This window comes from Schistocerca nitens, chromosome 12 (assembly GCF_023898315.1).
Source record: "Schistocerca nitens isolate TAMUIC-IGC-003100 chromosome 12, iqSchNite1.1, whole genome shotgun sequence".
Classification (NCBI taxonomy): Eukaryota; Metazoa; Arthropoda; class Insecta; order Orthoptera; family Acrididae; genus Schistocerca; species Schistocerca nitens.
The window spans coordinates 126,423,876-126,448,625 of record NC_064625.1 but is presented as its reverse complement, the minus strand read 5'-3'; the positions used below and the strand labels follow the sequence as shown (position 1 = coordinate 126,448,625).

The 24,750-nt window shown below is 44.8% G+C and overlaps 1 protein-coding gene across 1 annotated transcript in view; it reads left to right on the top strand.

The window, feature by feature from the left end:
- Positions 1–24,750, top strand: part of LOC126215240 (tyrosine-protein kinase Fer-like) — a 140,965-nt gene that overhangs the window by 45,280 nt on the left and 70,935 nt on the right. Inside the window, exon 3 of the mRNA XM_049941903.1 lies at positions 10,802–10,972. Coding sequence (XP_049797860.1) covers positions 10,802–10,972 — 171 coding nt within the window. The remainder of the gene's footprint in view (positions 1–10,801; positions 10,973–24,750) is intronic.

The following is a 24,750-nucleotide window of genomic DNA, read 5'->3' as shown; positions in this document are numbered from 1 at the left end:
GTTTCCGACTTTGATAAAGGTCAGATTGTAGCCTATCGCGATTGCGGTTTATCGTATCGCGACATTGATGCTCGCGTTGGTCGAGATCCAATGACTGTTAGCAGAATATGGAATCGGTGGGTTCAGGAGGGTAATACGGAACGCCGTGCTGGATCCCAACGGCCTCGTATCACTAGCAGTCGAGATGACAGGCATCTTATCCGCACGGCTGTAACGGATCGTGCAGCCACGTCTCGATCCCTGAGTCAACAGATGGGGACGTTTGCAAGACAACAACCATCTGCACGAACAGTTCGACGACTTTTGCAGCAGCACGGACTATCAGCTCGGAGACCGTGGCTGCGGTTACCCTTGACTCTGTGTCACAGACAGGAGCGCCTGCGATGGTGTACTCCACGACGAACTTGGGTGCACGAATGACAAAACGTCATTTTTTCGGATGTATCCAGGTTCTGTTTACAGCATCATGATGGTCGCATCCGTGTTTGGCGACATTGCGGTGAACGCTCATTGGAAGCGTGTATTCGTCATCGCCATACTGGCGTATCACCCGGCGTGTTGGTATGGGGTGCCATTGGTTACACGTCACCACTTCTTCGGATTGTCGGCACTTTGAACAGTGGACGTTACATTTCAGATCTGTTACGACCCATGGCTCTACCCTTCATTCGATCAGTGTGACACCCTACATTTCAGCAGGATAATGCACGACCGCATGTTGCAGGTCCTGTACGGGCCTTTCTGGATACAGATAATGTTCGACTGCTGCCCTGGCCAGCACATTCTCCAGATCTCTCACCAACTGATGTCTGGTCAATGGTGGCCGAGCAACTGGCTCATCACAATAAGCCAGTCACTGCTCTTGATGAACTGTGGTATCGTGTTGAAGTTGCATGAGCAGCTGTACCTGTACACGCCATCCAAGCTCTGTTTGACGCAATGCCCAGGGGTATCAAGGCTGTTATTACGGCCAGAGGTGGTGGTTCTGGTTCTGATTTCTCAGTATCTATGCACCCAAATTGCGTGAAAATGTAATCACATGCCAGTACTAGTATGATATATGTGTCCAATGAATACCCGTTTATCATCAGCATTTTTTCTTGGTGTAGCAGTTTTCATGGTCAGTAGTGTATTTCAAATAACATAATAGTTATGATATTTTAGAATCGTACGATTCTTTTTCTTACACACTGTGTATTACAGACAGTTGCGTTTCCAAATACATCCCTGTTATGATCTGGAACATCTTGTCTAACTTCACACTGACGGACGATGTCACCCAGGTTGCCGATTGCTGTGTCTCTGGCGCGCTGTCGTATATTTAGTAGGTAGAAGCCGTGTCCCCACAAATAGTGTACAGTTCCCTCGGTCTGAAAGAAGTTTGTCATTTTCATTCCTTCTTTTATGTTAGGAAGGAATTGGTAGGTTCTCCTCGATGTTTCTGGACACGTTTCCTGTTTTCTGGATTCGTTGCCATAATCTTGAGATTACACTTTGTGGCACACGGAGTGCCCGTGCTACGACCTGCTTTGTTTGACCAGCCCCCAGTCGCCCTAGTATTCTACCCCTCATAACGTCATCAATGTGTGTCCTTTGAGCCATGTTCAACACACAGTCACCATTAGCACGTCTGAAAACGTCTGCTCACTTACTCGCTGCACCGTACTCTGACATGCACCAACACACCTCTGCATATGTGGACTGCTGCCAGCGCCACCGTGCGACGACCGCAGGTCAAATGCACCGCATGGTCATACCCCGAGGTGATTTAACCCCGTAAACCGCCCACCAGAGCGTTGTTTCACCACGTGTCAGCATTATCCTTAATTTATGAGCATGAGTGTAGCATCCCGCCTTCAAAGTCTGTTAATCCAGTCGCGCAGCCATAATGACGTCGGAAACCCCTTCACATGAATCATGTGAGTACAAATGGCAGATCCGTCAATGCACTGCCCCCTTATACCTTGTCTTCGCGACACAACCGCCGTCTGTAAATGTGCATATGGCAATCACATGACTGGTTAACCAGATGTGGAATTTTAATTTGAAGGGGTGGCCGAATGCCCTGCCTATCGCCACCCCTTACCCTCCAGGAAGGGAATAGTGTACCCAAAGTGTCTGCGTGTAGTGTAATTCATGGAATAGTTTGATGCGTTCAGATGTCTGCGAGCCGTGTAACGTGGGGACCAGCCCAGTATTCACCTAGCGGGATGCGGAAAACCGCCTAAAAACCACATCCAGGCTGGCTGGCACACCGGCCCTCGTTCTTAATCCGCTGGGCTGATTCGATCCGGGGCCGGCGGACCTACCTGAGTCCAGGGAGCAGTGTATTAGCGCTCTTGGCTACCCGGGCAGGTCACTGCACTACGATTCTGCTTCAAATATACTCTGCGGTTGTTCGCAACAACCAAACAGCCCTCACTACATCAGCGTGTTTACTACATGTTGTTATGTAATTCTTTTTTAGATACTGCATTTAAATTACATGAACATATCCATTCACAACATAATTACGCTCCTGGAAATGGAAAAAAGAACACATTGACACCGGTGTGTCAGACCCACCATACTTGCTCCGGACACTGCGAGAGGGCTGTACAAGCAATGATCACACGCACGGCACAGCGGACACACCAGGAACCGCGGTGTTGGCCGTCGAATGGCGCTAGCTGCGCAGCATTTGTGCACCGCCGCCGTCAGTGTCAGCCAGTTTGCCGTGGCATACGGAGCTCCATCGCAGTCTTTAACACTGGTAGCATGCCGCGACAGCGTGGACGTGAACCGTATGTGCAGTTGACGGACTTTGAGCGAGGGCGTATAGTGGGCATGCGGGAGGCCGGGTGGACGTACCACCGAATTGCTCAACACGTGGAGCGTGAGGTCTCCACAGTACATCGATGTTGTCGCCAGTGGTCGGCGGAAGGTGCACGTGCCCGTCGACCTGGGACCGGACCGCAGCGACGCACGGATGCACGCCAAGACCGTAGGATCCTACGCAGTGCCGTAGGGGACCGCACCGCCACTTCCCAGCAAATTAGGGACACTGTTGCTCCTGGGGTATCGGCGAGGACCATTCGCAACCGTCTCCATGAAGCTGGGCTACGGTCCCGCACACCGTTAGGCCGTCTTCCGCTCACGCCCCAACATCGTGCAGCCCGCCTCCAGTGGTGTCGCGACAGGCGTGAATGGTTCTGTCAGTGTGATCATGTGATGTATCTGACCCCAGGAATGTGTCAATAAAGTTTCCCCTTCCTGGGACAATGAATTCACGGTGTTCTTATTTCAATTTCCAGGAGTGTATTTACCAAATAGTAACAAAATCTGATACATTAAAAATTACTTTGTCACTCAGAATTACAACACCAATGAAAGTTCCCTGTGTCCGACACCGTATAGTGCAACATACGCTGCTTGCCACTAGCCCTGTTTACACTTAAGCTCCACCCAATTATCACCTCATGTCAGGTGTGCCTGTAGAAAGTGATGGCCCTCTTTTTTTATTATTTTTATCTCGCAATCTGCTATAAAGCTTCACCATCAGATATTATCACAGCTCTTATCTCCTTATTTTTCCTCCGACTGTTCATAAGGAGAGATACCGTTGGATGACAAGTTCGATTTCTTTTGTTTTCAATAGCCTCTTTGCAGGGAAGGGAGATTAAGTTTTAGACTCCTGTCTGAAAGGACGGGCAGAGTTTGCGATTCTCAGCTGCACGAAATACTTCTAAATTATTTCGCTGGCTGCGAATTTGTTGACGTCAGCTGCTCACTAGGTATGGACCCACTACCCAATTCTAGCTGGTCTTTCAGAGACGCACGAAAGAATTACAAGCCAGTGCAGGCACACGGCCATAACAACACTGCTCTCGATTCTTCGTTGTAGCCCGCATCTCGTGGTCGTGCGGTAGCGTTCTCGCTTCCCACGCCCGGGTTCCCGGGTTCGATTCCCGGCGGGGTCAGGGATTTTCTCTGCCTCGTGATGGCTGGGTGTTGTCTGCTGTCCTTAGGTTAGTTAGGTTTAAGTAGTTCTAAGTTCTAGGGGACTGATGACCACAGCAGTTGAGTCCCATAGTGCTCAGAGCCATTTTTCTTCGTTGTTTCATTCGCCCTGTTACGGGAATCCAAGTGACGTTCCGAGAATTACGCGATGAATCTAGTGGACTACGAAGGAAGTTGTACACAGTGTGACATATGGATGTTTGAGTGGGCCCGAGAAGTCTGCACGGATAGCCGAAGTGGAGGATGGAGGAGGGGGACGTGTGTGAAGCAGCAATACTTCTAAAAAAATTTTAGAAAATCCAACATTTTCAAGGTAACGTAACTAAATTTCGCACAGTTGTTAGGGAATGTTATACGGATACACACATACGATTTCATGCTTGTTGAAGTTACACAATTTTTTGTTATAAAGAACTGCAATTTTTTCGATATAGTGAGTATGAAAGTTCCTTTTGCGAAAAATCTGTTAAAACGAGATTAAAGTATTTTCGTACAAAGTTTTATATCCCATTATTACGCATATCTGAGGAACAGAACATGAATATCTTCTTTTGCTAGATTTTTATAGCTTTCCAAATCTCTGTGAAAAAAAAACAGGTTAGTGCTTTTCTCTTACATAAACACCTCACTATTGTAGTAAAAGAAATTTCCTTCCACAGACTGTTTCACTACAGTATTCCCTAATTGCATGCCAAATTTCAGTACTATAATGTCAGACGTTTAGGTACATATAGTTGTCAAAATGTAACTTACGAGAAACTTGAATCAAAGATTTGAAACCATTTGCATGGCCTTACCTTATCTGGGTGAATTAATGCAAACCGTATACATTTTCCTCTTCATCCATAAGCAGTCTTTTCTTGGCTTGTCCAGTTAGGTTAACATGGCCAGCCGCTGTGGCCGAGCGGTTCTAGGCGCTTCAGTCCAGAACCGCACTGCTGCTACGGTCGCAGGTTCGAATCCTGCCTCGGGCATGGATGTCTGTGATGTCCTTAGGTTAGTTAGGTTGAAGTAGTTCTAAGTTCTAGGGGACTGATGACCTCGTTAAGTCCCATAGTCTTTAGAGCCATTTGAACCTTTTTTTTTTGGTTAACATTATTTTCAATCTGGGTAACAACAATGTCAGCTGCATGAATTCTCCTGTTATCGATTTCCTTCAGTATCGACAGTGTAAAAGTTCCTGGTTCAAATCTTAGCCTCTGTAGGGACCGCAATCTGCCATGATTAGCTCAGTTAAAACTAAACAACCATCATACACTGTAAGTTCATCAGCAGTTGCGGAGAAAAATGTGTCTTGGGGCATCATTTTCGCATCAAAGATCTGTAACTATTATTACTATTTTGGGTTTTTCCGTGCAGTCACATTCGTAGAAGTTTTCGACCTGATAAAAGCCGAAATATTCCCCACATTGTGACTGCATAAAACTGGAAGGAAACACCGCAGGAATAAAAAGTTTGAGGAAACACAGAACAACAAAGGGGTGTTGTGGTTCAAAATGGCTCTGAGCACTATGAGACTTAACTTCTGAGGTCATCAGTCTCCTAGAACTTAGAACCACTTAAACCTAACTAACCTAAGGACATCAAACACATCCATGCCCGAGGCAGGATTCGAACCTGCGACCGTAGCGGTCGCGCGGTTCCAGACTGTCGCGCCTAGAACCGCTCGGCGCACCCGGCCGGCCATAATGGGGTGTGGCCTTGTGCAAGCTTTTGTTAATTATTATTTTTATCATACTTAGGAGTGGAACTGGAACGTAATATTCAGGAATTGAAATTTCAGATCCGTGTAGTAAATGAAGATTCTATAAAAAATATTTTACAATTTTGGTCATTTTTGCGTAGGTCCTCCATTAGGCAACTGCTTGCAATGAGTGGTAAATCTGGAACTGAGTCCCAGTCATGCACAAATCGTCATATGTCACTACTGGGTAGTAGATGTGTACCTAATGCAGCTGATGTCAAGAATTTCGCGATCATTGAATTAATGTCAGAGATTAAGTTTTAGTTTCGCATTCATGTCGAGGTCTTTAAAGCCACGGCAGAGTCCTGTGCAGCCATGAGGTGAACCCCTTTCCTCCCCCCACCCCCCTACCACAATCTAGATTTGTAGCGGCAGAGTGCATGCAGAATAATGTGGTTGGTAGATGCACAGTCGGCTGGAGAAGTGTGGGGTGGGTGGAAGTAGTGGGGGCTTGCTTGGAACACTGTAGGGGAAATGCGGAGCGCTGGAGGGGAAGTGCCGTTCTATACTGCAGCCGACACTCATATTTTTTGTAAACATTGAATGGAGCCTCCTTACGCCCACACTTTGATAGTGACCATCGAGAAAGACCTACTGTTGGTTTGGGTAGTATCTAAAATGCCACAAAAAGATCTATTTATTTTCGCCTGACTTCTTAACCATTTGTGGCTTTCAGAGAAGCATCACCAGTGGTGAATTTTGAGTGAAACTAACATATTTCTCTGGTTGCCATGTCAAAATTTGCTTATTTAGCCAAAACACAGCGGTGTTTACACTGTCTCACCTCACTAACAAGTGGTTTCCTAAGTTCATTAAGTGAGAAACAGAGGAAAAGTAACCAGAATGAGATTTTCACTCTGCAGCGGAGTGTGCGCTGATATGAAACTTCCTGGCAGATTAAAACTGTGAGCCGGGCCGAGACTCGAACTCGGGACCTTTGCCTTTCGCGGGCAAGTGCTCTACCGACTGAGCTACCCAAGCACGACTCACGCCCCGTCTTCACAGCTTCAATTCTGCCAGTACCTCGTCTCCCACCTTCCAAACTTAACAGAAGCTCTCCTGTGAACCTTGCAGAACTAGCACTCTTGAAAGAAAAGATATTGCGGAGACATGGCTTAGCCACAGCCTGGGGGATGTTTCCAGAATGAGATTTTCACTCTGCAGCGGAGTGCTAGTTGTGCAAGGTTCGCAGGAGAGCTTCTGTTAAGTTTGGAAGGTAGGAGACGAGGTACTGGCAGAATCGAAGCTGTGAGGACGGGGTGTGAGTCGTGCTTGGGTAGCTCAGTTGGTAGAGCACTTGCCCGTGAAAGGCAAAGGTCCCGAGTTCGAGTCTCGGCCCGGCTCACAGTTTTAATCTGCCAGGAAGTTTCAGAGGAAAAGTAAGTTCAGCATCTTATGAAAAAGCACATCCTCGGTATAAAACTGTGTAATATGCTCACTTACATTGTTCCAGAACCCACAGACTTTCTCGTTTCACGAGCTATCGATGCCGCTTAAAAAATTACATTGTTTCATCGAAAAAGTTTATACGAGGGTAATCCCAAAAGTAGGGTCTCCTATTTTTTATGAGTACACAGACCTGTTTATTTCTACAATGGTTTACATCAGGTTACAGCTTGAACATTTAGCTATTTTTCGACATAATCACCATTTCTGTCGATGCATTTTTGTAGACGCTGTGGCAGTTTTTGTATGCCCATGTCATACCAGCTTGCCGCCATGCTGTTCAGAAAGTTATGAACCTCTTCTTTCACCTCGTCGTCGGAGCTGAATCGCTTTCTGGCCAAATGTTTTTTTAACCTAGGGAACAGGTGATAGTCACTGGGTATCAAGTCAGGACTGTAGGGTGGGTGGGTGATTGTTTTCCACTGAAACTGTTGCAGGAGAGCAACGGTTTGCCGAGAGATGTGTGGGCGAGCGCTGTCATGGAGAATGTGTACCCCCTTGCTCAACATTCCTCTTCTAGTTCTGAATTACCCGTTTGAGGTTTTTCAGTCTCACAGTATCTGTCAGCGTTAATTGTGGTCCCAGCGATTCAGCTCCGGCGACGAGGTGGGAGAAGAGGTTCATAACTTACTGAACAGCGTGGCGGCGAGCTGGGCATACAAAAACTGCCACAGCGTCTACAGAAATGCATCGACAGAAATGGCGGTTATGTCGATAAATACACTCCTGGAAATGGAAAAAATAACACATTGACACCGGTGTGTCAGACCCACCATACTTGCTCCGGACACTGCGAGAGGGCTGTACAAGCAATGATCACACGCACGGCACAGCGGACACACCAGGAACAGCGGTGTTGGCCGTCGAATGGCGCTAGCTGCGCAGCATTTGTGCACCGCCGCCGTCAGTGTCAGCCAGTTTGCCGTGGCATACGGAGCTCCATCGCAGTCTTTAACACTGGTAGCATGCCGCGACAGCGTGGACGTGAACCGTATGTGCAGTTGACGGACTTTGAGCGAGGGCGTATAGTGGGCATGCGGGAGGCCGGGTGGACGTACCGCCGAATTGCTCAACACGTGGGGCGTGAGGTCTCCACAGTACATCGATGTTGTCGCCAGTGGTCGGCGGAAGGTGCACGTGCCCGTCGACCTGGGACCGGACCGCAGCGACGCACGGATGCACGCCAAGACCGTAGGATCCTACGCAGTGCCGTAGGGGACCGCACCGCCACTTCCCAGCAAATTAGGGACACTGTTGCTCCTGGGGTATCGGCGAGGACCATTCGCAACCGTCTCCATGAAGCTGGGCTACGGTCCCGCACACCGTTAGGCCGTCTTCCGCTCACGCCCCAACATCGTGCAGCCCACCTCCAGGGGTGTCGCGACAGGCGTGAATGGAGGGACGAATGGAGACGTGTCGTCTTCAGCGATGAGAGTCGCTTCTGCCTTGGTGCCAATGATGGTCGTATGCGTGTTTGGCGCCGTGCAGGTGAGCGCCACAATCAGGACTGCATACGACCGAGGCACACAGGGCCAACACCCGGCATCATGGTGTGGGGAGCGATCTCCTACACTGGCCGTACACCACTGGTGATCGTCGAGGGGACACTGAATAGTGCACGGTACATCCAAACCGTCATCGAACCCATCGTTCTACCATTCCTAGACCGGCAAGGGAACTTGCTGTTCCAACAGGACAATGCACGTCCGCATGTATCCCGTGCCACCCAACGTGCTCTAGAAGGTGTAAGTCAACTACCCTGGCCAGCAAGATCTCCGGATCTGTCCCCCATTGAGCATGTTTGGGACTGGATGAAGCGTCGTCTCACGCGGTCTGCACGTCCAGCACGAACGCTGGTCCAACTGAGGCGCCAGGTGGAAATGGCATGGCAAGCCGTTCCACAGGACTACATCCAGCATCTCTATGATCGTCTCCATGGGAGAATAGCAGCCTGCATTGCTGCGAAAGGTGGATATACACTGTACTAGTGCCGACATTGTGCATGCTCTGTTGCCTGTGTCTATGTGCCTGTGGTTCTGTCAGTGTGATCATGTGATGTATCTGACCCCAGGAATGTGTCAATAAAGTTTCCCCTTCCTGGGACAATGAATTCACGGTGATCTTATTTCAGTTTCCAGGAGTATATATATATATATAATGTCAAGTTAAAATCCTACTATTGGGAAGTGTCATACCTGGCAATCTCCTTTTCATAAAGAAAGTTTGTCAGCTATTCGTAGTTGTTTTGAAATTGTTTTTTTTTCTTTTTTTTTTAAGCAGGACTTAAAAATTTATTTTTCGGCAAGCCTTTAAAATAAAAAATAACGTTAGCAGTGTGTGTTATTTCACCAGCACCTCCTGGCCCCTCCTTCCACTTTGATAAAGGTCGGATTGTAGCCTATCGCGATTGCGGTCTATCGTATCGCGACATTGATGCTCGCGTTGGTCGACATCCAGTGACTGTTAGCAGAACATGGAATCGATGGGTCTAGGAGGGTAATACGGAACGCCGTGCTGGATCCCAACGGCCTCGTATCACAGGCATCTTATCCGCATCGCTGTAACAGATAGTGCAGTCACGTCTCGATCCCTGAGTCAACAGATGGGGACTTTTGCAAGACAACTATCTGCACGAACAGTTCGACGACGTTTGCAGCAGCACGGACTATCAGCTCAGAGACCGTGGCTGCGGTTACCCCTGACGCTGCATCACAGACAGGAGCGCCTGCCATGGTGTACTCAACGACGAACCCGGGTGCACTAATGGCAAAACGTCATTTTTTCGGTTGAATCCAGGTTCTGTTTACAGCATCGTGATGGTCGCATCCGTGTTTGGCGACATTGCGGTGAACGCATATTGTAAACGTGTATTCATTATCGCCGTACTGGCGTATCACCCGGCGTGATGGTACGGGGTGCCATTGGTTACACGTCTCGGTCACCTCTTGTTCGCATTGACGGCAGTTTGAACAGTGGACGTCACATTTCAGATGTGTTTCGACCCGTGGCTCTACCCTTCACTCGATCCCTGTGAAACCCTACATTTCACCAGGATAATGCACGACCGCATGTTGCAGGTCCTGTACGGGCCTTTGTGGATACAGAAAATGTTCCACTTCTGCCCTGGCCAGCACATTCTCCAGATCTCTCACCAATTGATAACGTCTGGTCAATGGTGGCCGAGCAACTGGCTCGTCACAATACTCTTGATGAACTGTGGTATTGTGTTGAAGCTGCATGGGCAGCTGTACCTGTACACGCCATCCAAGTTCTGTTTGACTCAATGCCCAGGCGTATCAAGGCCGTTATTACGGCCAGATTTGGTTGTTCTGGGTAGTGATTTCTCAGGATCTATGCACCGAAATTGCGTGAAAATGTAATCACATGTCAGTTCCAGTATAATATATTTGTCCAATGAATACCCGCTTATCGTCTGCATTTCTTCTTGGTGTAGCAATTTTAATGCCCAGTAGTGTATGTTCCGGCCACAACGCCACCAGGTTGCATTGTACCTTGTCTTGGCCAGTAGAGTTCTGTCTCATCAGTGTCTTTGTGTGCAGACGACGTGGCACGGAGGCAGTGAGGACTATACTGAGGTGGTTGCTGGTGCAGGGCTGGTTGTCCACCGGCGGCCGGAGCTTCCGCACTGTGCAGGACTTGGTGGCATTCCACTTGAAGTTGTCGGTGCCGCTGGATGACCGGTGGGGCGCCGTGCTCAGGAGGCCCGTGTCTGCATGGCTGCTCAGCAAGGCGGACCTCGACATCGGGCAGACCCTCGGCAAGGTAATTTGGCTACACCTGCGCTGCACGGGGTGCAGCCACGAACCGTTGTCACTGGCATTGTGGTCTTCAGTCCGAGATCAGACAGCTCGCTGATAATGCCGCCTTACACGAGTACGCAATATCTCTGTGGCCTTCACAGTCGTCATTGAACAGCTGATGCTGTCCACATGTCTCCTATAATGGGTGGTTATAATTAAATTGCAGCTGCTCGTTAAGATGCAATATGGGCTGCAATTCTGTAATGGCAGCGTAGACTGACATACAGCTGGGGGAGTGGTGTGCTTATGACGTGTCCCTCGCATCCATCGACGCCTGTGGGCTGAGGATGACACGGTGGCCGGTCGGTACCGTTGGGCCTTCCAAGGCCTGTTTGGCTGTAGTTTAGTTTCATTTAGCATAACTTTTTTTAGGTATACCAATGTGTTAATGTGAAACTGATTCACTCTGGACAATCATTAGTACCAGTTCTGAACGGCATATGTAACTCTGGCACTGTACAGCATCTTGTCTCCAACATATTGAATATATTGTGTAAGCAGCAGCTAATAAAATAATCAACATTATGCCCATCTCACTACTTTGACCTTTTCTGGCCATGCCCTGTTCCTAGTCCATTACACATGGGGATATTTTTATATTTCTTGCATTCACAGCGCCAGATTTACACCTGGTGGCCAAAATTGGAACTAAATTTTTTTCCAGCGTAAATCGGTTCCACATTAACACATTGGCATATCTGTCAAGTTTCGCTACCATACGATAATTACAGCCCACACTGGACCTTCATAAGTAGGTGCACGTTAATTATGAACAGCCAGTTCCCTGCTAGGTCTGGTTACAACACAGAGCAAGAACTGTCGTAGTGGCACCTTATTAGTTAGAGGGCCCACACAACAGCTAAGCAAGGTGGGCTGCCGATCTCCCTTCAAGAGCTCATATGCAAACATCGCCAATGGATGTAAACATCGCCGGCTGGAGTGGCTGAGCGGTTCTAGGCACTACAGTCGGGAGCCGCGCGACCGCTACAGTCGCAGGTTCGAATCCTGCCTCGGGCATAGATGTGTGTGTTGTCCTTAGGTTAGTTAGGTTTAAGTAGTTCTAAGTTCTAGGGTGCTGATGACCTCAGCAGTTAAGTCTCATAGTGCTCAGAGCAATTTTTTTAATATAAACATCAACAGACTCTCCGCATAACCACGGCACTACTTCATGAAAAGCCGTGTGACCGAGATCCACAAATTGAAACTAATGTGACTAAGTGTAGCAGTACAGAATCGGTGTTATAAGCATGCCAGGAGAGTGAGACCGGCAGTGTGTACCTACAGCTATGACAGCTGCGGCCGATACCTACACCGGCTATAGCCCAGTAGAAACTCGCCGTATTCTTCCGTAGAGTGTAATAGGATTTCTGGAGCAGGTGAAGTGGTCGGGGTTGTAGGGCATGGCTGGGTAGATGAAGGTGGCTGTTTTTAGCAGTCTTCCTCTTTATTGTTGGTACTTCCAATACATTTTCGGGTAGATCAGCCCCACCGCTCGTGTCGTGATGGAGACGTGCTGATGCGCACAACCCGGGGAACGCGACACCGTGCTCGGTTAGCGGCTGCGCAGGCGGTAGGAGGTTAGGAGCACGAGGCCCAGCCCAGCTCGCACCCTGCAGGCGCTGCGGCTCGTGACGACGCCGGGAGTCGCCGGTGCAGCAGCGGGAAACACCCTCCGCCGGCCGGTCCTTGGGGACAGCGTCGGTGATGACGACGACGTAGCAGCGACCGAACGCCCAATCGGTTGAACTGATGCCGACGCCCACCACTGATGTCTTTAAGGGGCTCCGGAACGCCCTATACTTGCAATGTCAAAATAACGCTTATAAATTACATCTTTCCTCACAAAGTATTTGAGGTAGGAAGTTGAACTTTTTACAGATTATTTATTGGAATATGGGCTACAACTTAACACAGGGGTTTTACAAAATTTTTGTTCAGTTATTAAAGATGATTTTTTTTCAATTGTAATGAAAATTCACAACATTTTTTTGCAATTTTTTATTTATATATTCAAAAATATACAGTTTTTTGGAAAAAGGCTGTGTTAAATTATGCAGAAGGTATTGTGTAACATTTACTGAAAGTTTGAAACAAATATGTTTGGAAGATCCTTAGAAAACATGTAATTAGTATGAGAAAATAAAAGTTTTGGGAATCGAGCGACAAAGATTGGATTAACTTTTTAGTGCATTCCAGGTCCATAGGATGGATTATCTTCATCCTCTGCAAACTCCTCCTCCAGCTCCCTCTTGTTCCTCCTCCTGTTTACTCTTGCATTTCTAGACTCTTTACAGCCCTGTCTGCAGCCCGAAGGCGTTCCTTGTCTAAAGCAAGCATCGCTCATACCATGTTAGAACCTATCTTCATTCCCATATTTCTAAAAACCTTGCACCTTACAATGTTGCCAACATTTCTCCTTTTCTTAAAAGCCTTCAGAGGATTTCTAATAACTTTACTTTTACTCATTATTATACTTCAACAAAACAGAGACTCAATAAACAGAATTAATTACGAATATTTTCGAGATAACGACAGAGTAAATAAACATGAAACAATCGACAATCGCACCAGCGATATATATTGAACCATCACAGGTTAGCCACAACACATACTTTATCTCACATCACTAAAATGTACCTGATGAACACGGACGTTAATAATAACACCATTTGACAGCAGTTTAACAGCGCCACAGTGGGTCACGCCCATGTAGAACAAATTTCAAAAAAAATTTAAAAATAGTTGTAGTCTTCGGAATTGAATAAATTATATATCTATTAAAAGGTAATAGTCTGCAGATTCAGAAAACGCAAAAAAGTAAAAATTGAACTTTTCATGATTTTGAGCCTTTCCGGAGCCCCTTAAATAGTGCAGACCGCTGCTGAATCCGCCGGTTACGCGGCGCCATGTTTATTAGGAGGTTCTCGCTGAGTTGGGTAACGCAACCGCGCCACACATGGCCCGCGCCTGCGTAATTCTGCTAATGCTGCGTTCTCGCTGTTGATGGCTGCTGCACACGTACAGACGTACCGTCGCTCATTGCAAAACTGTGTCACCTGCCTAACGCACCGGCCAGCCTCCGTCTGCCGTCTGCCGTGAGGCTGACGCATCGCGCACTGAAACACACTAAATCACAATTTCCCACCATATTTCCTAAAAATAACCCTTTGTCCTCTACAATTGTATCTTGTTGGGCGTAAAGCCACTTTGGTATTGTGTAGCATAGTACTTTGGTTATTCTTTGTTTTCACTGGCTTCTACTCTTATCTAGGTTGGCTCAAATGGCTCTGACGAGGGAACCTCCCCATCGCACCCCCCCTCAGATTTAGTTATAAGTTGGCCCAGTGGATAGGCCTTGAAAAACTGAACACAGATCAATCGAGAAAACAGGAAGAAGTTGTGCGGAACTATGAAAAAAATAAGCAAAATATACAAACTGAGTAGTCCACGTGTAATACAGGCAACATCAAGGATGATTTCAATTCTGGAGCGCCGTGGTCCCGTGGTTAGCGTGAGGAGCTGCAGAATGAGAGGTCCTTGGTTCAAGTATTCCCTCGAGTGATTTTCTTTCTTTATTTTCGCAAAGTTATGATCTGTCCGTTCGTTCATTGACGTCTCTGTTCACTGCAATAAGTTTAGTGTCTGTGTATTGCGACCGCACCGCAAAACCGTGCGATTAGTAGACGAAATGACGTGCCTCTCCAATGGGAACCGAAAACATTTGATCGCAAGGTCATAGGTCAACCGATTCCTCCGCAGGAAAACACGTCTGATATATTCTATACGACACTGGTGACGGCATGTGCGTCACATGACAGGAATATGTTGTCGACCCACCTAACTTGTACACTTGGCGAATGGGTAAAAAAATTCTTCTACATTGCCCGATTTAGGTTTTCTTGTGGATGTGATAATCACTCCCAAAAAAGTGATGCAAACATAAGAGTTTGTCACATAAACTGCAACAAATGAATACAACAGTTTCACAGTCGCACAGTTTTCCTTGTGCTCTGTCAAAACATATGTTTTTAACGTTTTCATACAACGTCCCCATACTACGGCGCAGCTACCTCGCATCGGACGGACAGATAACAATTGTCTGAAAATAAAAAATTAAACTTTTCACTCGAGGGGAGACTTGAACCAAGGACCTCTCGTTCTGCAGGTCCTCACGCTAAGCACGGGATCACGACGCTCCTGGGCTCATTTTCTCCATGATGTTGCCTATTTTGCACATGGACTACTCAGTTTGTATATTTTGCTTATTTTTTTCATAGTTCCACACAACTTCTTCCTGTTTTCTCGATTGATCTGTGTTCAGTTTTTCAAGGCCTATCCACAGGGCCAACTTATAACTAAATCTGAGGGGGGTGCGATGGGGAGGTTCCCTTGTGAGCACTATGCGACTTAACTTCTGAGGTCATCAACTAATTAAACCTAACAAACCTAAGGACATCACACACATCCACGCCCGAGGCAGGATTCGATCCTGCGACCGTAGCGGACGCTCGGCTTCAGACTGTAGCTCCTAGAACCGAATGGCCACTCCAGCTGGCTCTTATCTAGGTTTTGCCACCTCAAGAGTTGTTGTTCGTTTGCAAGATAGTGCACCACAAGTAGGCGTTTTAGTTAAATAATGTGTGTTCAAACTTGTTCGTTATTTCTTTCCTTCCGACCGCAGGACGCTACAAGAACAACTGTAATGCATTCCAGTTTGCCGTTTTCTATGAGAATATCACAACTGTAACAATTTAGACACCCATTGACAGTGTGAATATGCACTTCGTGGCATTGGGATAAGACCATGTATTTCGGCGCTTCATTGTCATACAGCGTATTTCGCTCAAATGTGGAAACACCTAACGGCACAAAAGTGAAAAATACTAATGTATAGAATAATAACTGCTACCAGTAACAACAGAAGGTGTTTTTACTTAATGCAGAACCTCTTTTGGGCTGGCGCCCATCTTCACATGATTTACATTGAGTTATACGTTTCCACGCTAAGTGTTGGATTTCAGTACAGCCAGGTATCAATGTATTTTCCACATTACATTTATAATATTTTTTACAGAAAATCTCGATTTTTTTTTACACGTTGACTATTGTTATTCACCATGGTAGTTATCGGCACTTTCATGTGGTGCTTTTAACACAGTAGATGTTTGTAACTGCAGAAGCACATGCATTCACTCCATCCAACGTGTTGACACAGGAAAATATATGGACCTGGTATGGGTTGCTGTTCTACACACTACAGGGTGTCTCTCCTAAGAGCCTTCTGGCGCATTTTCTCTGTCTTTTTCAGAAGATACTTGCGGTTTCGTTTCGGCAACGTATAACTCAAGTCAGCCCAGACTAATACTGATCATCGTGTCTTTCATGGGACGATGTAAAACGTCAGTTTGTTTCTGGTTACAAAGAGAATGATTTTTAAAGCGGAATTTTGTGTGGCCATCAGATAGAGCAGCAGCACATTAGTCTGTTCCAGTATTAGTTTTACTGATATGCATTAACAGAGACAGTGAAGTGTTGAGGATTAGATTAGATTCAGTTTTTGTTCCCTAGACTCAAAAAAAAAAAAATACAGATGATTCTCTTGGGTGTTGAACACATCAGAAAGTATAACATAAAAAGCATAAACTATTTGAATATAATACTTACTACCCTAAACTTTTGTCAGGAGATTGTCAAAACAGGTAAATACATTACAGTGAACTGGAACTGCTAATACTGACAGAATTAAAAACCATCAGAAAGACACATTTTAATAATATTATCATAAACAAAATATCTAATCTTCACTGTTGTGACCAAGTGCTTTAAAAGCAGAAATCTAACGGGTATTTTGACTTTAGCTGGTCTAACAGTCCCTGTTAAGATATTCATCTATAGAGTAAAAAGTGTGTTTAATTTGTGTTTTATCTGAAACCAAGTTTTTAATGGGTGAAACTTCCTGGCAGATTTTTAATGGTTGCCGGCACTTTATTGAAAATGTGTGTTTCTGAATATTGGACCCCTCTTTGGAGCAAGGTAAGTGATTTTAGATGTGTATGTAGATTATTCTTATTCCTAGTATTGAAACTATAAATTGAGCTATTAGTTGGAACTACAGATATATTACTTGCAACAAATTTCATTAAGGAATAAATATGCTGAGAAACAGTGGCTAGAATACAAATTTCCTTGAACATGTTTCTACATGATGATCGTGAATTTACACCACAACTGATTCTTATTGCACGCTTTTGCACACAAAAAACTTTTGCTCAGTTTCTTGAGTTATCCCAGAATATGATACTATATGACGTAATAGAATGAAAGTAAGCAGAGTATGCAAGTTTTTTTTTATATTTGTATCTGCTACATCTGACATCATTCTCAATGCAAATACAGATGTGTTGAGGCACTTCGCCAATTCTGTGGTATGGCCTTTCCAACTGAATTTATTATCAAGTTGTAATACCGGAAATTTAACACTGTCAACCTCTTCGATCTGCATGTCTTCATGTGTTATACACATGCTGGAAGCAATTCTCTTACAGGTTCTGAACTACATATAGTGGGTCTTATCAAATTTGAATGACAGTGAATTAGCTTCAAACCATTTATTAATGTCTGTGAAAATTTGATTAGCAGCTACTTCTAAATCTGCACATGAATTGCTATTTATTGCAATGTTTGTACCATCTGCAAACGAAACAATTTATTAGCATCTGGTAATGTAACAGACCAGAGGTCATTAATGTACACAAGAAAAAGCAATGGACCTGAGATGGAACCCTGAGGAACACCAGATGTAATTAATTCCCAATCAGATGAAGGCTGATTGCTTACTGCACAGGTATTTAGCAACGACACCCTTTGTTTCCTGTTTCTTAGATAAGATTCAAAGCAGTCCGCAACATTGCTTGTGTCACAATAATATTCTTATTTACTTCATTATTTAACAACCGGTATTCCAGCAGCTACAGCACCGCCATCGGCTGCGCTGCCCACAAGGGAAACTCTCCATAAAACCCTCTCAGATTTAGTAGTAATAGTAGTAGTAGTAGTAGTAGTAGTAGTAGATTGATTTACCTGTAGATCTCTTTTTTACAAGGATATAGTACATGACAAAGTATTTATAATTTTAGACCAATTTAAAATAAGGTAATTCGTATACACATATATTTACAGACTTCTAGTTAGACAATCATTAGATTTACTCCTGGTATACAATCATCATCATACAATACTGTTTTTACTAATAGCTTATTTAATAATGTAATGCCAAAACGTTCATTCATATCTATCAGTCACTGCACACACTATACACACATTGTTTCAAAACACTTCACTCACCACCCACATGAACATACACTTACACACACACTGACTGGTGATCTCTGGGCCATTTTCTGTACCCCAACTTCCCATTTGCTATCCTGAAAAACTGAGTCAACATCCATAAATAATGAGTGAGATGTTGAGCTCAGAAAGAGGAAGAGGTGTTAGTATTGTGCTATGCATAGCTTGGGGACAACTATTTATAGAAAGGAAAAAAATAAGGAAAAAAAACATAAAGTGAAGGTGTTACGTGGAATGTTGGATGTTTTATAATCATTATTATTATTTATTTGTATAACGTTTTTTATCAAACTCCTACTCTATTTTACTCCTTCAATGGTTTACTACTTCAATGTATTAAATGTATTGCATAACATGCTGTCTTTTTAAATAAGTGTTTTTTTGGTATTTCTTTAATCTCGTTTGCTACTTTGTTCTATAGTTTTATTCCTTGGCAGAAAATGTTGTTCCATGTTCTATGTTTATTTTTTCTTCGTAAATGTAAGCTGAGTCTGTCTCTTGTTGCATAGTCATGGACAGAGCTATTTGTGCAGTAATGACCAATGTTATTTCTGATGTGTACAGCTGACTGGTAAATGTATTCACGTGGAGCAGTTAAAATCTCCAGTGTTTTGAACAGATCTTTACAATGAGCTCGACTAGTATTTTTCGTTATGACTCCTATGGCTCTTTTCTGGAGTTTGAAAATTTTGTTCATATTTTGTGCGTTTGTTCCTCAAAAAAGAATGCCATAGCTAAGAATTGAATGTACTGTACATATGAATAATATGTAACTAAAAGACACTGCACGTTACATACTGATGATAGGATTCTAAGGGCATAACATGCTGATGTTTGCAAGTACCTTTGTGTGTTCACACCACTTCATCTGAGAATAAATATTCATTCCAAGAAATTTTGCATTTGTTACACAGTCTATAGAGGTGCCATCTACATTTAATTTAACATTGTCATTTTTCCTCTTCGAACTGAAATTCATGGCATTAGTTTTCTCCGTGTTCAATGTCACTTTATTGCTTATTGACCAATCATAAACGTCCTTGAGAGTTTCATTTGCTTTCTCAGCAAGGAGTTCTCTTGTTTTCTCAGTGACTATAATATTGCATTTAGTGGAAATAAGCCCAGGGGGCGGCCTGTCACAAACTGAACACAGGTCAAGAGTGAAATCAGGAAGAGTGTGTACTGAACTGTGAAAAAAAGCAAAATATAAACAGTGGACAGTCCAAGAACAAATAGTGCAGTGTAAAGCATCAATGGAGGGAATTGACGTCATGGTGTAGTGGTCACGATTTGGACTGCCCTGAGGGACAGCCGTGTTCAAACCTTCCTCTTGCCATTTATTTTTTTTTTTCGCTGTTCGCTTTAATCAAATTTGTGTCTATGACCTGGTAGTATTACGTCCGTTTCCAACAGCGAGCTGTAAGGAAGGCATCTATAATGACAGCTGATTCTGCACAACTACTCTATTAGCAGCCGGAAGGAAGTGGCTTTCGAATGGGATCCGCAAACTTCTGATGACAGGGTGAGAGGTCGACAGAGTCCTCCACCGGAAAAGACGTCTAGTGTGTCACATACGGCATTAATGACAGTACGTGTGTGTCATATGACAGGAATCTCTTGTCGACGCACCCGATTTGTACGACTGGTGAGTGAGTGAGATATGCCTCCTTGGCCGATACTGGCTTTCGAATGAATGCGAATGTGATCAATCCCAAGGAAACGATGAAAATATAACAGTTTGTCACATAAGCTGTCACAATCACACAGTTTTGTCTGTGCTCCGTCAAAACATATGTTTCTCAGTTTTTTTAAGTAGCGTTCCATTTAGTATTCACTCCTGAATTCCTTTGTCGTAACAAACACTGAAGAGCCAAAGAAACTGGTACACCTGCCTAATATCGTGTAGGGCCCCCTCGAGCACGCAAAAGTGCCGCAACACGACGTGGCATTGACCCGACTAATGTCTGGAGTAGTGCTGGAGGGAATCGACACCATGAATGCTGCAGGGCTGTCCCTAAATCCGTAATAGTACGAGAGGGTGGAGATCTCTTCTGAACAGCACGATGCAAGGCATCCCAGATATGCTCAATAATATTCATGTCTGGGTAGTTTCGTGGCAACAGGAAGAGTTTAAACATAAGAGCTTTCCTGGAGCCACTCTGTAGCAATTCTGGATGTGTGGGGTGTCGCGTTGTCCTGCTGGAATTGTCCACGTTCACCGGAATGCACAGTGAACGTGAGTGGATTCAGTTGACCAGATAGGATTCTTACGTACGTGTCACCTGTCAGAGTCGTATATAGACTATCAGGGGTGGCATATCACTCCAACTGCACACCATTACAGAGCCTCCACCAGCTTCAACAGTCCCCTGCTGACATGCAGGGTCCATGGAATTCATGAGGTTGTCTCCATACCTGTACACGTCCATCCGCTCGATACAATGTGAAACGAGTTTCGTCCGACCAGGCAACATGTTTCCCGCCATCAACAGTCCAATGTTTGTGTTGACGGGCCCAGACTAGGCGTAAATCTTTATGTCATGCAGTCATCAAGGGTACACAACTGGTCCTTCGGCTCCCAAAGGCCATATCGATGATGTTTCGTTGAATGGTGTTGTGTACATACAGGGTGTTTCAAAAATGTCCGGTATATTTGAAACGGCAATAAAAACTAAACGAGCAGCGATAGAAATACACCGTTTGTTGCAATATGCTTGGGACAACAGTACATTTTCAGGTGGACAAACCTTCGAAATTACAGTAGTTACAATTTTCAACAACAGATGGCGCTGCAAGTGATGTGAAAGATATAGAAGACAACGCAGTCTGTGGGTGCGCCATTCTGTACGTCGTCTTTCTGCTGTAAGCGTGTGCTGTTCACAACGTGCAAGTGTGCCGTAGACAACATGGTTTATTCCTTAGAACAAAGGATTTTTCTGGTGTTGGAATTCCACCGCCTAGAACACAGTGTTGTTGCAACAAGACGAAGTTTTCAACGGAGGTTTAATGTAACCAAAGGACCGAAAAGCGATACAATAAAGGATCTGTTTGAAAAATTTCAACGGACTGGGAACGTGACGGATGAACGTGCTGGAAAGGTAGGGCGACCGCGTACGGCAACCACAGAGGGCAACGCGCAGCTAGTGCAGCAGGTGATCCCACAGCGGCCTCGGGTTTCCGTTCGCCGTGTTGCAGCTGCGGTCCAAATGACGCCAACGTCCACGTATCGTCTCATGCGCCAGAGTTTACACCTCTATCCATACAAAATTCAAACGCGGCAACCCCTCAGCGCCGCTACCATTGCTGCACGAGAGACATTCGCTAACGATATAGTGCACAGGATTGATGACGGCGATATGCATGTGGGCAGCATTTGGTTTACTGACGAAGCTTATTTTTACCTGGACGGCTTCGTCAATAAACAGAACTGACGCATATGGGGAACCGAAAAGCCCCATGTTGCAGTCCCATCGTCCCTGCATCCTCAAAAAGTACTGGTCTGGGCCGCCATTTCTTCCAAAGGAATCATTGGCCCATTTTTCAGATCCGAAACGATTACTGCATCACGCTATCTGGACATTCTTCGTGAATTTGTGGCGGTACAAACTGCCTTAGACGACACTGCGAACACCTCGTGGTTTATGCAAGATGGTGCCCGGCCACATCGCACGGCCGACGTCTTTAATTTCCTGAATGAATATTTCGATGATCGTGTGATTGCTTTGGGCTATCCGAAACATACAGGAGGCGGCGTGGATTGGCCTCCCTATTCGCCAGACATGAACCCCTGTGACTTCTTTCTGTGGGGACACTTGAAAGACCAGGTGTACCGCCAGAATCCAGAAACAATTGAACAGCTGAAGCAGTACATCTCATCTGCATGTGAAGCCATTCCGCCAGACACGTTGTCAAAGGTTTCGGGTAATTTCATTCAGAGACTACGCCATATTATTGCTACGCATGGTGGATATGTGGAAAATATCGTACTATAGAGTTTCCCAGACCGCAGCGTCATCTGTTGTTGAAAATTGTAACTATTGTAATTTCGAAAGTTTGTCTGCCTGAAAATGTGCTGTTGTCCCAAGCATATTGCAACAAACGGTGTATTTCTATCGCTGCTCGTTTAGTTTTTATTGCCGTTTCAAATATACCGGTGATTTTTTTAAACACCCTGTAGTTCCGCGTAGTCAGCGCGTACACAACTTTCCCACTAGAGCGCGCCCCGCTAAGCACAACAGCGCAGGTGCAGCGCTCGTCCGTCGCCACACTACGAGATGACGCGGGCCTTAGAGACAGACCAAATTCTGCTTCCGCCGATCCGCATATTAATATGTAACGCAGCCAATGAGATTGCTGCTAACGTAGAACCTTTTCTACTCGCGGATCACACTCGCGCACTGATACCTGAATGCACGAGGTATTACAACAAGTGTACAGATCTCCGATTAGTCAGTCTGCATTAGTCTGTACGAGTCTGCATTTGTCTGCACCAGTCTGTAGCAGTCTGCATTAGTCTGTACCAGTCTATAGTCAAGTTTCAGTCTGCACCTAAGAAGATTATAATATTCCTGTACATAGCCATGAAATTAAATGTATAGACACTTTGTCAAGTATCAGAGATATATGTGAGAGTAAGATTAACGTACCAATACCAAAGGAACTTCAGATTGTCAATTGTAAATAGCATCCAGAACCAAGTTAAGAAATTTTTATGCTTGTTATTATTTTAATAAATGTGTGTGAAAATTAATCAAGTTATGTTTAAAGTTGGTCACCGTCAATCTGCTACTCTAAGCGTGCAAGTGGCATTTCTATCGTCTGACCTAACGGCAGAAGATAAACACGCCGCTATAAGACCACGAGACATATTGCTGACACTCTCCTACTTCGTTAGAGCGACAAGTCAAATAATCTGATGGTGTGTGTACCGAAGATCTTACAGTACCCACACCACAAATGGTTTGCATGCTGACACTTGCTGATGGGCGAGCATTGAAATCTCCAGCAGTTTTTTGCCGGCCAGAGTGGCCGTGCGGTTCTAGGCGCCACAGTCTGGAACCGAGCGACCGCTACGGTCGTAGGTTCGAATCCTGCCTCGGGCATGGATGTGTGTGCTGTCCATAGGTTAGTTAGGTTTAATTAGTTCTAAGTTCTAGGCGACTGATGATCTCAGAAGGTAAGTCGCATAGTGCTCAGAGCCATTTGAACCATTTTGCAGTTCTTTCACGTTGAACGACTCTCTTCCGTCGTCGTCGGTCCCGTTCTTGCAGGATCTTTTTACGGCCGCAGCGATGTCGGAGATTTGATGTTTTCCGGATTCCTGATATTCGCCGTACAGTCGTGAAATGACCGTACGGGAAAATCTGGTACTTTCTGCCGATGATACAAGTATAGCTATCACACCCAACAGACAGGAATTAACTGGTGAAATTGTAAAGAATGTTTTTCAGAAAATCATTAAGTGGTTCTCTGCAAATGGGCTGTCATTAAACGTTGACAAAACACAGTACATACAATTCCGCACAGTAAATGGAATGACACCATTAATAAATATAGACTTCGATCAGAAATCGGTAGCTAAGGTGGAATATTCAAAATTTCTAGGTGTATGCATTGATGAGGGGTTGAACTGGAAAAAACACACTGAGGATCTGCTGAAACGTTTGAGTTCAGCTACTTAAGCTATTAGGGTCATTGCAAGTTTTGGCGATATACTTCTTCGTAAATTAGCTTACCAAGCCTATTTTCATTCTCTGCTTTAGTATGGCATCATATTCTGGGGTAACTCATCATTGAGTAAACGAGTGTTCATTGCACAAAAGCGTGTAATCAGAATAATTGCTGGAGCTCATCCAAGATCATCCCGCAGACACTTATTTAAAGAGCTAGAGATCTTGACTGTAGCCTCACAATATATATATTCACTTCTGCAATTTGTTATTAGCAATCCGAACGAATTCAAAAGTAATAGCAGTGTACATGGCTACAACACTAGGAGAAAGGATGATATTCACTACTCAAGAATAAATCTAACTTTGGCTCAGAAGGGGGTAAATTATGCTGCCACAAAAGTCTTTGGTCACTTACCTAATAGCATCAAAAGTCTGACAGATAGCCATATAGCATTTAAAAGGAAATTAAAAGAATTTCTTAATGGCAACTCCTATTCATTAGATGAATTTTTGGATATAGTAAGTGGGTAATTTCCCCAACCCCCACAAAAAAAATTAAAAATATTAAATGTAATGTAATATTTTGTGTAATGTAATATCTTGTATAGACACCTTTTATTAACCTGACACGTTCCACATCATTACGAAGTGTCGTATTCATGATCTATAGAACAAGTACTAATCTAATCTAATCTCCCACTTCATCGCTATCTCGGAA